At 35.2% G+C, this 16,900-nt stretch overlaps 1 protein-coding gene across 1 annotated transcript; it reads left to right on the top strand.

Annotated features, from left to right (window-relative positions):
* Positions 1-10,389: 10,389 nt before the first annotated feature.
* LOC142983664 (cytochrome P450 4c21-like) lies at positions 10,390-16,695 on the top strand. The gene is made up of 9 exons (XM_076130648.1): positions 10,390-10,759; positions 11,067-11,156; positions 11,508-11,618; positions 12,825-13,010; positions 13,400-13,660; positions 14,023-14,212; positions 14,619-14,764; positions 15,237-15,416; positions 15,780-16,695. The coding sequence occupies exons 1-9, from the start codon at positions 10,606-10,608 to the stop codon at positions 15,995-15,997; spliced, it is 1,536 nt and encodes a 511-aa protein (XP_075986763.1). The 5' UTR covers positions 10,390-10,605; the 3' UTR covers positions 15,998-16,695.
* The last annotated feature ends 205 nt before the right edge of the window (positions 16,696-16,900 follow it).

The following is a 16,900-nucleotide window of genomic DNA, read 5'->3' as shown; positions in this document are numbered from 1 at the left end:
GACTGTGTGCCCCTGAGTAAATTAAGGCAATGATTTTGTAACAAGAAGAAATATCGATATTTTTATCAGAAGCTCAGAAATTGAAATTGAAAACAAGTATCAAATAATCGATTTTATATCATCGCGACTGGTGCTGCTAACCGTCGTCTCTTTGTAGCGCTCTTTTCTGCGCCTACCCTCAGTTGATAGCTGAAAGTGATGATCGGTGGGCAGAAACCTCGATTATGATATACCACGCCTACATCTGTTCAATTATACGCTATGGTATAGTTGTCTGGGGTAATTCCTCTGATATCACAAGAGTGTTCATAGCTCAGAAAAAATGCATTCGGGCTCTGTATGGCATGGATTGGTCGGAATCATGTAAAACCACGTTTAAAACTAAAAACCTATTAACTGTTCCTTGTATCTACATTTATGAAGTTGCTAAATTCGTAAAATGCCACAGCCATCTATTTCCTACAAATGATAATACATTTAAACGCAAAATAAATCAATTGCCTTTAAAAATGCCCGTACCAAGATTGGAACTGTTCAGAAACAGCTGTGCATATATGGCACCTCTAATATATAACTCTTTGCCGAGAGGAATGACTGACCTGCCATACAAAAGGTTCTGTTGTGCCTTGCAAAAATGGTTAGTACAGGAGAGTTTCTATACTATTAAAGATTTTTTTAATAAAAGCTCATGCCGATTTGGTACCCACTAAAGTATTCATGATTCCCAAGTTTTATTTTCTTTTGACTTAGTTTGCAGCAGGTAATATTTCAATCATTTATTTAGGTTTTAATTGACAACTTTAATAGTAAGTAATTTTTCTATATTTGTAACTGTACCTACTTGTAATTCATAATAGAATACTTAAAATGTTTGCATGCCCTTAATGAGGGTGAAATATGTCTTCGAACTGCATATTTTACTATAACATCTGTATATCTACCATATTTCAAGCAAATAAATGATATTTGAATTTGAACCGCGGGCTGATGTAATCCTATCCAGTGATCTATCTATCTATCTATCGTATCGTTAGTGGTCAATCTAGTGTCAAAGTTGTTCAAACCGTTTGATTGCCACTGTGCAGTTTATTGCTGATTTGACGTGACGTGTTAGTCACCACGATAGAAGGGAATAAGCAATGTACGGAACAGTGGCAATCAAATAGTTCTCATCATTACAATAGGCCCCCACGGTGCCTCAAGCTCGTAATTATTTATCATATTTCTTCGAGAAAATACTAGTTCTTCAATTTCATTTTAAAAGAAAATATTCTAAACCATGAACGTTTTTGTGAAATAATGATCACATTATTTATTCCCAACATAAGTCTTTTAAATTACATATAAATCATATTTTGTGATTTTATCATAGAAATAAATTTTCCCAATTACGTATTGACGTCATCATCATTAAATTTTTATTAAATCTGTGTGTATTTTTAGTAACATCATTTATAACCAGAAGTACGGGAAATTTCGTCATTCTTAACAAATAGACAAAACTCATTATAATTCTACAAAACTGCAATAATATATGCATTTATAACTAACCTTGTCACTGATTCTATTCTTAACTTATTTTAAATTCTGCTTTAAATTTTTACTTTAATCTCTGTAATAATTATTTTCCGACGATCATCATGGCTTAGCCTTTCTTCCAAACTATGTTAGAGTCGGCTTCCAGTCTCATCGGATGTAGCTGAATACCAGTGTTTTACATGGAGCGACTGTCTATCTGACAACCCAGTTATCTGGGTTATAACAGCCATACTACTACTTTTGACTATTCCACATTCTGCTTAAAATTTTACTACACTCTCCGTAGCCCGCGTAACCGGACGGATATGTCGCTCCTTCAATGCAAAAGGGCCACAACTCAAAAAAAAATGAAAATCGTTTTATTGCAAAAATGACACCTGAACCGGCTATATTTTATAGTAAAAAAAAAACACCCATCATTTTAGCTTATATTATGGCTGCACTGACTTACTGCCCTTTTTGCATTAGCTCACTTTGACAGGTAATGTCAGTGCAAAACAGCCACTTTGTGAGTTGCGCCCGGAGATTCAACGCAAATGCTCGTCAGTTGCGTGAAAAAAAGCCACAATCCAAAATCCGTCTGTGTTGGGTGCCAAATTTGAAGTTAATGTGATTATATTTTACAATACAAAACTGCCATATTTTGGAAAACGTCCTTTTTGCATTCTAACTATAGTATTTGTTACCATATTTTGTAATACAAAAGTGCCATTTTTCTGAAAACTACCGTTTTGCATTCAAACACTAGTATTTGTTATTATATTTTGTAATATAACAGTAGCATATTTTGAAATACGTCCCTTTTGCATTAAATTATTGTGGAATAAATAATTATTTTTAGCATGCTAGAATGGGAAGGCCATAAATATGGCCGTTTGGCATGATAATAATTTTAGTTTTCGTTAAAATTTTCAAAACAAAATTTAACATTTTGATGCAGGGAAAGGCAAGGAGGGACCCTGCCCTTTCAAATCGCCCTTTTAGCGGCAAGATCCGACTAGTCCTTTTCAAATGCGTCTAGGTCATCCCGCCATCTCCGTTTAGGTCTCCCGCGTCTGCGATGACCATCCATATTTACCAACTGAATGCCAGATTCAGTTGGTAAATATGCGGGCCCACCTTTCCGGATGCATGCGGATAATGTGGCCGGCCCAGTTCCATTTCAACCTGGCGGTCTTCTTCCCTAAATCAGCTATGCGCCATGTTTGAGCAAATAAATTATTTGATTTGATTTGATTTGATTTGATTTGGGAGCGCAGTATAGAATTTTGGACGTGATCTGTTCTTCTTACATCTGATATACTACGCTCCATCGCTCTCTGGCAAACCTTTGGTTTCTACTTTTGGTTTTCCGTAAGGGTAGTACAAACATTTCGACGAGCTTCCGCTTTAGTGACAGTGGAAGGTTACCTTTCATTAGCTCTTTCCTGGACCAGGAGCTCTTCCAGGCACTTGTGACACGTTTGTCCAACTCTTTGCCCCGTCGGTTGTTAAAAGAGGTTATCTAGCTCAAGTAAGTGTACTCGTCGACATAGTGTATGACGTGCCCGCTTACCTCGACCCTACGTTTTGTGTTGTTGGTCATAACCTGGGTTTTTGTCCGGTTCTTCCTTAGTCCAATCTGAAGGCTTGCCGTGCCAGATCTTTGAGCATTGATTCGAGTTCCAATGCAAAGGAAGAGAAGAGGACAATGTCGTCTGCAAAACGAAGGTTTGTTAACTGTTTGCCACTAACAACAATGCCTTTTGATTGCCGCCAGGCTCCTGAAAATGTTTTCGAGGGTGCTGGTAAGTAATTTGGGAGATAGCGGGTCTTCCTGTTTCACGCTTCTTTGGATTTAGAGAGATTGTTGTATATTGCTTTGATGAGTTTGATGTATGTAGCTTCGATTCTACATAGTATCTTCTTAAGGTCTTGGTTATGGAGTGATGATTCTGTGGCGGAATGACTGATGCTGCCAAAAGCTTTGGAATAATCCACGAATGCTAAATATAAAGGTTTATTAAACTCATAAAACTTTTCTATTATCTTATTTCTTTAATACTCCTACTGCACTCAGTCTACCCGTCACGTTACCCATTGATTGATCATGATGATTGATGTTTAATTTTACTGAATAATGAAAGTTACACACAAAGTTGATCTCTATTATATTACTTATTTAATAATAAGTAAAGATTTTTTAATTTAGATTGTTTAATACAATGTTTTCCTGGTGTCTATTCACTTATGGTTTTATTTACTAATAAGATTTTACTTTTTGATACGGGTTTTTACCAAAAAATGTACAATAAACCATTTTTATTTGCAAAACTGTGTTTAATTTTTGACATATTTTTCATGATATTGGTTCAAATTTTGAATGCAAAACGGACTTATATGCTTTTTTTTCTTAATAGGTAACAGCTATTACAAAGTTTATATCGTAGATAGATAAAGCTAAAAAATACGCATCTAATGATATATTAACATCTTATATTTAATTAATAAATACATAAAATATTATAAAAAAACAGTTTCAAAAATTTGTTTTGGCTCTCCTGTAAAATTTATAGTTTTCGATTTGTGACCCTTTTGTATTCAAGGAGCGATGTGTCGTCCAAATTCAAAGAGCTTTACTATATTTCACGTGCGCTCTACTCAAAGGTGCAGGCAGAGGTGTACGAAATACTTCCATCCACGGCACGTTCCGTCGATAACGTTGTTGTTCCCATGTTATATGGAGAAAGCTGTTGTCATTTAACAGGGACTTGAACAAACTCCAGGATTGAAAAGGCAATCTATCACAAATCGGAATATTTTAGTGGTATTCTTGAACCTTGAATTGAACCTGATACCTCGTGATTAGTCATTATCGTTCAGACCTCAAAGGCAGTCGGTTTCTAATTGCGCCAACATACAAATTGTGATACCGATCTACGTACATAAAACCGCGCGTCTAATTGCTGCATGCAGTGTGATATACCCTTAATAGTTTATTTAAGGCTATTAGCACATGTCAACTCGTATAGGAATCAACACCGCTTGGCTGGAAACGTTTGGTATAGTACATGTGGTACAAATAACTTTGAGTGTCTAAATATGTTGACTGGGCGAGAATACCTGGTATAAATTAATTGAATAGCTGTTGGAGAAAAAAAGTGTAGGTTACGAAAGAGGTAATCGCTGTCGTCTGTGCGCCTTTTTAATTTTATCTGATTGATCTGAAATTAACCTAGATTCACACCTAAAATACATTTTACTACGGGAAACCTCTTCACGCGGACGAGGTCGCAGGCGGAAGCTAGTTTGATATATAGGAGAAAAACCGCAATGCATATGCAGTCGCGCGAATCATCAAGTAATCAGTAGTCATCAGTAATCACAAATATTGCGTATATAATGCCTACTTGTAGCAGTAAAAAATAATACAGCAGTGGACGTTTTTCCATCAGATCAGTGTGCTACAAGCCTAAGGGTTAAAAGATCGCGTTATGATAATTGCTGTGACTAATCGCACGTGGCTCTTAACGTGGTTGACATGTGTTAATTATGTAAACAAATATTTTGTAATGTGCATGTGTTGCTTTGTCCTTTATCGAAGACAAGCTTCTGCCCGCGTCTTCGTCCGCCTTACTTTTCCCGGGGTAAAGAGTAGTTTTTGCGTCAAAGAGTAAGAAACATACTTACAATTTTTTTTCCAATACTCGTATAGAAATAAAGACTAGTTAACCTTCGTGGCGCCAAATCAATTAATTATTATAGATCAATTTTTTTAAAGAAATAATCATAGCTTGTCTAGTAGCTATCATCCCGTCCGAGTCGTTTGAAAGAGATTCAGCCGTTTGCTAGTAAAAAACGGACAATAAAACAAACATGCATTTACACTAATTATGTTTACACAATCATCAAATAACTACGTCAATACTATTTGCCTTATAAGCTTGTTTCAACGTGCGAAAATGGATTCAATAGTTTAAGAACAAACATTGTATGCACGTGAGAACTTTAACTTAAGGTGCCCCTTTGACGTAAATAGAATTTTATTTTGAGTGTGCGTGTGAATTTCTTGAGCTATTAAAACTATTACAAGGGAATATTTTGGAAGTTTTTACGAAATTAATATTGTATTTTTTTTTAAACCCTAACTTAGTATAATGTCGTTGCCGACTTTTGGGCGAAATATATCTAAATTATTATTATAACATATTATACATACATATACTCGTATTTATTTACTGCCTATTTGATTTGACTGCCTCCGTGGCGCAGTGGTTTAGGTCGCCACGCCGATACCACTGCAACGGGAGGTCGTGGGTTCGATTCCCACACGGAGCAATTATTTGTGCGATCCACAAATAATTGCTTCGGGTCTGGTTGTGCTTTGTGTCCGTTGTTTGTATGTTTGTAAATGTCCCCGCGACACAAGAGCAATTCTTAGTGCGGGAATTGTATTTAAAAAAAAAAAAAAAAAAAGAAAAAAAAAAAAACTGTTGATACAAAACTGGAGGTATCTAAAACTTTAAAAACCATTGACCCGAAGAAGAACTTATGTCTTTCTAGAGCGTTCCCTCCCGGAGCTTCCATATTTACTTTTATTCAGGGTAATAATTATTTCCCAACGATGTATTATACACATTTATTGGAATCATCATCAACCTTTCTGCCAATTATGTTGGAGTCGACTTCCAGTCTCACCGGACACAACTGGATATCAGTATTTGACAATTGGAGCGACAGGCTCTCTGACCTCCATTACCCAGTTGCCTGGCCTATAACACGATACCTATCGGTAAGACAGGTAGTCAGACTTACAAGCTTCTGACTACTGTTAACGACTGTCAAAGATCTTCGAAAATGATTGCCGGGTTCCACAATTTAACGTGGCTTCCGAAACACGGAGAACTCGTTTTTTATAAGAATGTTCTCCATCCACAGAACAACCTCGGCAAGCGTAGCTTAACCTCAGAGATCGATCCGCGAAGCTGTTGCTAACTGAGCCCTAAATTTTGGACCCACATTTCAATATAGCAATAATATCGGGCCAAAATTAGCATGCTCTTTGCTTTTCTCTTCCTCTTTCATGCTATGAATCCCATATGTTAGTGGGATCAACCTTCCAGCAGGTTTAACACATATCTCAGTTGACAACTAGTGTACGACAAATTGATGATCACCATTCAGTGCATAGCTTCTTTGACGTAACGTGATTACACTGTAACCTAAGGGAGACCACAGTGTACAGCATAGTGGCTTTCAAAAAGTTGTCAACTGAAATACATGAAAGCCCCTCTGATCTTTCTCCTCCACTTCGCTTTATTCTGGACATCTTTGGAAATCTCACTCTCATTCACATCTTTGCTTTTGATTCATTCAAATTCATACAGTCGCCTCGTCATACAGGTAAATATATTGTCAAATTGGTCCAAGCATTTTCGAATTTAAATTTTCGAAAAAATATTTTGTATAGCAGCACATTTTGGTGACTCATTTTGTTTTATTTATACCACAACCATTGACCTTACAATTATTTGTTTACATTATAAGACCTTGAAGACTGGAACTATCAACATTCTTTGTCGAATAAATTAGTATAACGGTATTTTTTGTATTTATTGCTCTGGTTTTTTTACGATATTAACTTACGAGCATTAAGGTTTATTGTTGTATCCAGTTTTATGTAACAAAAAACTTGTTTTTAATGTTTAGTTTTTATTCTAAACTAGCTGACCCGCGCAACTTCGCTTGCGTCACATAAGAGAGAATGGGTCAAGATTTTCCCCGTTTTTGTCACATTTTTTATTGCTACTCTGTTCCTATCGGTCGTAGCGTGATGATATATAGCCTATAGCCTTTCTCGATAAATGGATTATCTAACACTGAAAGAATTTTTCAAATCAGACCAGTAGTTCCTGAGATTAGCGCGTTCAAACAAACAAACTGTTCAGCTTTATAATATTAGTATAGATATAGGTTTTGAAGGTTGAACTGATACAGTTACTTTGATAGAATACGAATATTTTTCGCGTGTCTGGCTGTGTTGACATTGTCTTGTATGACGCTGCGAAATTTGTAGCAGTGCAATGGAGCCAAGATTTCCAACGTAGTTTTTGGAGTGCACATTTGATTTTCACTTCTGGCTTATGGCGGGGGAGGGCATTACTTAGACCACTCGGCTATCATCACTACTTTGTTAGTTGTGTAGGTCACTTATATAATTTAGAGGCCACACGTACTATAATATAATCTGAACCTGTTTGTTTGACATCCATATTCATATTGAACCTAATGTTGATTTTATGATAATCATAGTTCCGGCAATGATTTGAATAATTCTAAATTTAGCCACACGTGTTCAGTTACTATGTAGCATAAGTATTTTACTTATTATAAAAGACCCTGAAACTTGTATTATTATACGAATTACAATTATTTAAGTAGTATTATTGATAGTATATGCGTTGTTTGATCGTGATTAAATTTCATTTTAGTTATTTTAAATTGTTTGATATTTCGCGTAACTATAAGTAGTACTACTTTTTCTTTTTCGTGACCATGGTTGTCCTTTTTAAATTCTTAACTACTTCCAGTTTCCAATGAGTAAGAGTTCAACACATAAAAATGTTAAGCAAAAATGACTTCCGCTACAATATAAATATGAATTATGATCTAAGCTGAGTCACGGCACGCGTGTCTGATCTAAGCCAGTTTCCGGTAACAGGTTTAACCACGTGTGTTAGGTTAGGTCATGAAGTCTTATAGTCACTCACGCGAGAATAGTGTATATACGGTCCAATTAAAATTAAAACGAATAAACGTGGTCGCAGGCTGACTGCTGCAGCTGGATTCTCTACTACTATCGACTACCGACAACCGACCTGTCATCGAGAAATTTTGTATGAAAATCTGATCAACCTCTCTGACCGGCGTCGTAGGAAATATTTTGGCAGTACATTCTAATTGTCAAAAATTTCGATAGCTAGCCGGTTGTCGGTAGTCGATAGTGGTAGAGAATCGAGGTACTGTAATCAGCCTGCAACCACGGCGAGAAATCCTGCATCAAAAGGTTAGGCTTTTAAGGTATAATGCGTGTTCGCGTTAATTCCCGTGTTCTATTATACATTTAACATGCAATGTGAGAGTTTTTATTGCAAAACGCGGAGATAGGTTAAAGAAAACCGAGGGCCTATTATGTTCGTGAAAACGAAATTTCGACAATATTGAACGTGTTTATTTATGATCTTATTCTATTCTATTCTGACATAAAGTGGACAGTGTCGGATGGATAATCATCTATACTATAATATTATAAAGCTGAAGAGTTTGTTTGTTTGTTTGATTGTTTGTTTGTTTGTTTGTTTGTTTGAACGCGCTTATCTCAGGAACTACTGGTCCGATTTGAAAAATTCTTTCAGTGTTAGATAGACCATTTATCGAGGAAGGTTATAGGCTATATATCATCACGGTACGACCAAGAGGAGCAGAGCAGCAATAAAAAATGTTACAAAAACGGGGAAAAATTTGACCCATACTCTTATGTGACGCAAGCGAAGTTGCGCGGGTCAGCTAGTCCCTTATATTTTTGTACCATAGTTCGACCGACATTTTATAACGGATACAATTGTGATAAAAAACAAACGAAATTATTATATATATTACTAGTTATTATAGTAAGGCCGGCTTCGGTAACAGTTTATCAACTGGCGGGCCGCAAACTTGTCTGGCAAGTTAGAGAAAAAAATGCAATGAATAAAAAAAATACGTGACGTACTTTACTATATCCTATATATTTTTTAAACCAAACTGTATACAGGTATTTTTTTATTTTTCTCCCATACAAATTACTATTGCTCTTCGATCGCCGGGACTTTTACAAAAAACAGATATAAAGCACAATCATACCAGAAACAACTATAGGTAGATCGCACAATCATTTGTTCCTTTTGAGAATCGAACTTACGACACTCACGCATTACTAGTGGCTTCTTGACCATCTTAACTACTACACTACGTCGCCTTGCTGTCACACAGTTTTAAATATTTACTTTGTACATAGTAAAGCTAAACTTACGTAAAGAATGTGTGTCAATATTCTAAACTTTACTTGCAGACGATGTTTTTTGAAATCATTGACATTAATATATCGAGAATTTCTTAACATGATAAAGTAAGTCAATAATGCTATAAGTGCTCTTGAAGTCTTCGTGTGTCAAAATGTGGAAGCCAATACTTATGTACATAGTTTTGAAAAGTCATTGATACGTTTTGATTTTAAACTTAGGGCGTCACCATACTATTCGACCGATAGTCAATCGGCTTGGGATTTTGGTAGACGATCGATTGATTAATTCCTGTAGTTTTATTATTTGTTCATTTGATGGTTAGTGTTCAATACTGTTCAATTTAGTGTTAAAGTTTTTACGGGGACACTTAGTGATTTTTGATGCATGGCCACCATTATTGCTAATAAATGGCCACCCGTCCATGGAATGTCAACTTCTATGTTTGTTCAACATTTTAATTGTTTATCAGCCGGTACAATTAGTTATAAGCACTTTATTGCGGAGGCATGAACTATCGCCTTTCCTAGCATATTATATATGTTCATTACTTTACAATTATTAAGCTATTTTGCCATCTATCAACGATCGATAGATTTTTGTGTCCACACCCTTATACCACTCAACTATTGCTGTAGTAAGATTTTTGTCAGTTTAACTAATTTCGTAATTTACTTCGTGACCGTAACTGTGGCATGTAGAATAATTAAAATTTTATTTAGAAAGTTAGGCCTACCTCACGACGAAATATTTGCATGAAGAGATGATTCTTTGGTTCATTTTGTGATTGTAGCCCGTATCAGATGGGTGGACCCTTAAGATAAAAAAATTAAGAAAGGGTTTAATACAAGCCGATAATATAAAAAAGAAAATTTCGGCTTTAATTTTGTCTTCAGTGCCTGACTTTAAATAAATATTGAATATTGCAACATACATATAAAATACACCATTTTTGGCCCCGTTTTGAAAAAAATACGCGTCATATTTTTTCAGTTTTTGTATTTTAATTTCATAATTATCTAGTAAAATGTATGTAGTGGTAATTTTGTGTGGTATTGCTTGTGTGTATAGTATTTATTCGCGATGGAGACGTAATGCGCGGGCGCCTAAGATGCCGCCAGCCTACCCTGGCGCTTTGCCTTTAATTGGACATACTCATCTGTTGTTGCTTTGGTCTAGGGGTAAGTTATAAAGCTTTTCGTTGTATAATGAATTGTATATAGCTCGTTTGCCATTCAAGTAAACCTGTAAACTGAAAAAATATTGGCTTGGAAGAGAGAAGAATGGCTATAAGTCAACATTTTCTACCTTCAGCTATCAGCTTTTAATTTTTCATTGACACAAAGTATACTCAAACCCGTTATAATTATTTCTTCCACGCGGTCTCGAATCTACGACCTCCAGAAACTATGTTTGGGTGTGTGTACAAAGTTCCACAGCGGCATAAATAAGCTATTAATAAGAATTGGTTGTATTTTTGTTTTTCAGATTTATTTGGTCTTTTAACTTCAATGAGTAATTTTTGCCTAAAGTCTGGAGGGGTCACATGCGGATATTTTGCAGGACAAACTTATTATGGTAAGTTATAGTTAAAATATTATTTTATGGATCTGTCTTTATAATCTCAGTTTAAGGTGATATCTGAAATAACAAATTAGACTTGAAATATAAGCTACATCGCTTACTGGCTCGAGATTCTATTTCTGTGGAAAGATTGAGTTTATTTTTATTTATGTTGGATATATCGCTTTTTACTAGGTACATGGGATGAACAGACAAACAGCTATAAGAAAGTCAGCCGCGACTTTTTCTAAGTGAAAACTTTCTTGGTTGAAAATGGTTCATTGTTTCACATCTTACCTACTAATAATATAAAGATCAAACTTGACCTCAGATATAAAAAGATATATTACCATGGTTAATTTTCAGGTATAGTTGATCCAGAAGATGCCGTGACTGTATCCAATACGTTAATGTTCAAGCATTATTTGTACAAGGTTGCTGAACCCTGGCTTGGATTAGGGCTAATTACTAGTAGTGGTGAGTACTTTTTTATAATTAATTCATTCTTATATCTAAATTGTATATAATTCGTTTTAATCCGTTTAGTAGATTTTAGCGTAATAAGGGTAGAACGTCTAACTGTCGGTGTCGCCCTATTTTGGCTAGCTTTTTTATATTGCGTGTACTATTAAACAAATTACAATTAACCCTATCCTCAAAGCTGGTTAGCATTAAGTTAAGCTACTTTGCGACGGACAGTCTATAGATGGGTGAACTCGTATTAGTATTTGAGCTTTGGTCGTTATGTTTCAGAGGATATGTGTATGTTAAAAATCGATCTTGGTTATTGATTAGTGAGTCAAATATTTGTGTAGAATGTACCTACTTTAATTTGAGTGGAAATCGAACCCCTTACCACAACTGAATGAAAATTACGGTACGGCGATCACCTTAAATATTACGTCATGTAAAATTATTATTCAGAGTAAATAATTAAAAAACAAAAACAATCTAAAAAGTGAACGCGTTAAGGGTCATAACTTTTATTTATCATTAACAATATTATTTAACACTTTCTAAAATTACCATACAATTACGTCAATTATACTATATATTTATAATAATATAAACTAATTCAAGTAAGCCTAATTTTTATTGACCGTTATGTAAATAAAAAACCGGTATTAAGTATCTAATTATAATTAATTGTCAAGTAATTTGCATAAGGTTGATGGCTCTATTTATATTTTGAATAACGCGGATGTTTGTTTTTGGCTAGTTACTATTTTGTTTAAATAAACTGTAATGTATGAGTGCCTAATTTCTTTTAATTACTTGGTGCTCTTAAAAAAATCCCTTAATAATCAGTAGTTTTCATACAAAAGTGTTACAAATAACGGATTAAAACAGTATTTTGAATTTGTAAAAACATCAGGAAAATAGGATTGACATAAGTAACCAACCTAACAAATAATTTAATTTGTTTAGTACTATTTGGAAACTAATAATTATTACTGCTATGTCGCGGGGACTTTAACAAAACGTACAAACAACGGACTTAACCAACCAGATCCATAACAATCATATTTAGATTACACAATATTAAACCTGAATGGTTTCCAAACCTTCAAATATTATGGAGAAGTAACCATCGCGAGAAAAACACTATTGATGAAAGCTAAAAAGCAATCACGCTGACCTCTACGTCAAATCTATAATTATAATCCGTTTAACATATTCCAGGAGCATTATACAAACATCATAGAAGGCTGTTAATCCCAGCGTTCAGTCTACCAGTGCTGTACGGTTTCCTGGATGTCTTCAATGAGCAGTCCAGACGTCTGGTGGAGATGCTGGACAGCTACGTCGGGAGAGGACCTTTCGATCCTGTCATGATCTTCAGAAATATTACTTTAAGATCTTCCTGTAGTAAGTAGTTATAAACTGCCTTTGTGGTTGATAGCAAATGACTGTATGCGATTGTAGCGTAGTCTACTTCAGTAGGGGCCAAATTTTTTTTTAGTTTTTTGAGTTTATCCGTCCAATATGTTTATTGCATTGCCTGGAGTTAGGAAGTTGAAGTGTCTCGGAGAGCAAGTAAAGTCATCGATGCCGCGCCTGACATTTCGCCGGTCATGTCCATTATACGTATCAACGGGCTATGAGAGTGAACCTAGGTATTGCGCACACATTTGGACACTATAAACAAAATCCTGCACAGCTGTTAGTCTCAATGAATACCGTCGTGCAAGAATATCAGGAGGACTTTAGATTACGAGCGTTTCTAAACAAATCATTGTAATTTTTCTACATTTCAGTAACAGTATTCGGCGACGTTGACGAGAAAGATAATGATTTTATAACAAAATACGCGGAAACAGTTGACCAAGTATTAGACATTATGATGGAAAGGCTCAAGAAGGTTTGGTTGCACAACGAGTTTATATTCGGACTCACAAGTATCAAGAAGAAGCAAGATAATCTACTGAAACATTTGGATGAAATCTCTTACGAGGTTATACAGAGAAAACGAATAGATTTGAAAAATAAAGCGAATCTCGGAACACTTTCTGAAACAGGTACGTAAAAGTTTTTCATTATTGGCGAGATTTGGGGCCAGGATTATCTCCCTAAAAAAGAATTGTTGTGGGAAATTAATACAGTTAAAGATCTCTTATTTTTTCAAGGCCCGTTAAAATAAGTTTTGGCTATTCCACATTACCTCATGACGTTTCCCTTTACCTATCAAAAATTTTCCGGCATACGTTTCTTTGAAAAGTGTTATACCTTATTGGGTTCAAAAAAAGCTATTTCTCATTTCAGTTAATTTTTTTTTATCTGTAAGAATATGACGACCTAGACTGCTTCATCTATTAAGAACACGCCAGCAATAATTAAACCAACATCTTGTATTATTAAGATAATATATCTTCTCTTTCAGAAGATCCTCAAAGACCCTTAATAGACGTGATGCTGGAACTATCTTCCGATGGAGCACTAACAGACACTGAGATCAGGGATGAACTGAACACGACTGTAGCTGCGAGCTTTGAGACCACTTCACAGCAACTCTCCTTCATTGCTGTTTATTTGGGGTCTTATCCTGAAGTGCAGGACAAAATTTATCATGAGTAAGTTTAGTTGAATAAGTAATTTCGAGACAAAAGTTCGACTAAAATCTGTCTTAGAAATTAGATTCGTTTTTATTTATTCAGACAAAAATAATATAAACATTTTGTTAACAAATCACATACAAAGCGTGGCTTTACACAAAGTTCATAAAATATTCATAAATTATCGTTTCATACTCAAAATTGTTTTATTTCAGTCGTTGTAGCAATCATTCCAAATATGCCTGATCTTAATGTTCAAACACTTGGACACTATTAACAAAGTCCTGCACAGTTGGCTGGTCTCAATTGTGCTACTCGCCGCAGCCAAGTATATACTAGGAAGTCATTATATTATTAGATAACATAAAAAGACATACATTGTTTTAATTTTAGTATAGTTATGAAAGTTGTTAACTATTTTCAGGGTCATGGAAGTAGTTGGTGATAGAGATGTGGAGAAGCAGGACTTGTCGCAACTGGTGTACACAGAAGCAGTGATTAAGGAATGTCTGCGAATGATACCCGCTATACCGCTCATACCCAGATATGTGGACAAAGAAGTTAAACTAAGTTAGTATCATTATCATCCAAATATTAACACCCATACTGAACTTTTGAGGCGCTCAGAGGTAGTGGCACTTACTGATCATAAACGATCAGTGAGTTAAGCAACCTTTAGCGTGGAAATTGCATGAATGGGTATCCGCTTGGTTGTATTTAAACTCAATATAATACTCAGCAGCAAATATTTTGCTTAAACGATAATTTGCATCTTTGTTATTCATCATTGTTTATCATTAATTGACAATAAACCCGTGATTTTGACAAGTTAAAATCACGGGTTAATTGCAACAACATATTTTACAAATTTTAGGCTTAAGTTAATTTTAAAAATTGTAGGAACATCAATTTCTTAAAGTACAACAGCGCAAATTTCTTATAATTATCATCAATCAATCCACACTTTTTGCTCGGCTCGTGCTCGTTTCCTCTAGCGTGGACCTTTAGTATTCCCAGTTATTTAAATCAATTTAATTTTCAGAAAACTACACACTACGTGCCAATACGCACGTGTTTTTCATGCCACTAGGCATCCATCGGCATCCATCCTGGGGTCCTGATGTAGAAGAATTCAAACCAGAACGATGGCTCAACAAGGAGACGCAGGCACATCTCGCTAATTTGAACTTTAGCTTTAGTTTCGGCGCTAGATCTTGTATAGGTATGTTAAACTTCACTGTTGTAATCAGTCAAATATCAGTAAGATACTGTTATCTTTTAAAAAAAATATATAAGCGAAATTTTAAAATGACACAAGAAAAATACACAAATGAATTTTCCTTGATACGTCTTCTTGATTGACTCAAAACTTATATAATAATTACTTATTTATTCATATAACTGTTATATGATGCACAAATTTAACGGTTGCTGGTCTGGTTACCTTTACTTCGTATGTTTGTACAATTCTCTCAAGATAAATTTTCTGTAGAAAAGTTTTGTTGTTGTATTGTTTCATAGAATAGAAGAATACACCAATAACAAAGAAATGGGAACGAAAAATAAAATGAATTTTCTGTTTCAGGAAGAAAATACGCAATGGTATCAATAAAAATCGCTCTAGTACATTTAGTAAGGCAGTTTCGTTTGAAAGCAGACCATACGAAGATGAAGTTAAAGATAGACATGGTGACGAGACCAGCTAGCGGTCACGAGATCGAGGTCCAGAGGCGAATACCGAAATATGATGAGAATCAAAATGTTCCCGATGTTTTTGAAGATAGTTCTTCATTTATTATCTAAACGGACGGACGAACGGAGTATACACCAAAATCCATATAATAAATACAATTTCAGTCGAGCCTTTTCTTCCAAATACGTTGTAGTCGGCTCGCAGTCTCACCACCACGCAGCGGGCTTATCACATATCTCAGTTGACAACTAGTTTACGTCAAATTGATGAGCACTATTCAATACACCGCTGCTTTGACGTAACGTGTCAATCACTATAATATAAGGGAGAAAAAAATGTACAGCTTAGTGACTTTCAAATAGTTGTCAACTGAGATACGTAATAGCTCCCCTGGTGCAGCTGAATACAATTATTTTACATGGAGCGACTGCCTATCTGACCTCTACAACCCAATTACCTGGGTACACGATACCCTTCGGTATGACTGGTTGTCAAACTTTCAAGCTTCTGACTACTGTTAACAACCGTCAGAGATCCTTAAAAATGACAGCCGGGACTCAAATATGCGCATAACTTTTGATCAACTGAACTAAATTAAATAATTCTTTTCTTTAATTGTAACTGTCGGGACAAGGTTTGTATGGGATCAATGGGACCATAATCCATAAGAATGGAATCAACGGGATAAAATTGCACTATACCCGGACAAAGTCAGGCCTTCCGCTAGTAAAGTTTGAAATTAGATATTGTAACTACTTAAATATAATAATTGTATAAGAATGTTTATTAAATAATCCTACCTATAATATTGTCGAGTCTTTTTTATGTGTATATTTGCATGATTCACAGATAGCTTGATTCCTATCTGAATTTCCGCTATTTTGTACATTTGTTATTTGTTGTATAAATAAAGTAAATGTCATTGACCTCAATTAAATCTTATCACAATCGTTTAAACGTTATTCGTGTTATCACACGCACTTATCTTGAAGGATGTCACTATTGTTATCGAG

The sequence above is a fragment of the Anticarsia gemmatalis genome, chromosome 24 (genome assembly GCF_050436995.1).
Source record: "Anticarsia gemmatalis isolate Benzon Research Colony breed Stoneville strain chromosome 24, ilAntGemm2 primary, whole genome shotgun sequence".
Lineage (NCBI taxonomy): Eukaryota > Metazoa > Arthropoda > Insecta > Lepidoptera > Erebidae > Anticarsia > Anticarsia gemmatalis.
This window is presented reverse-complemented; position numbering and strand designations above follow the sequence as displayed.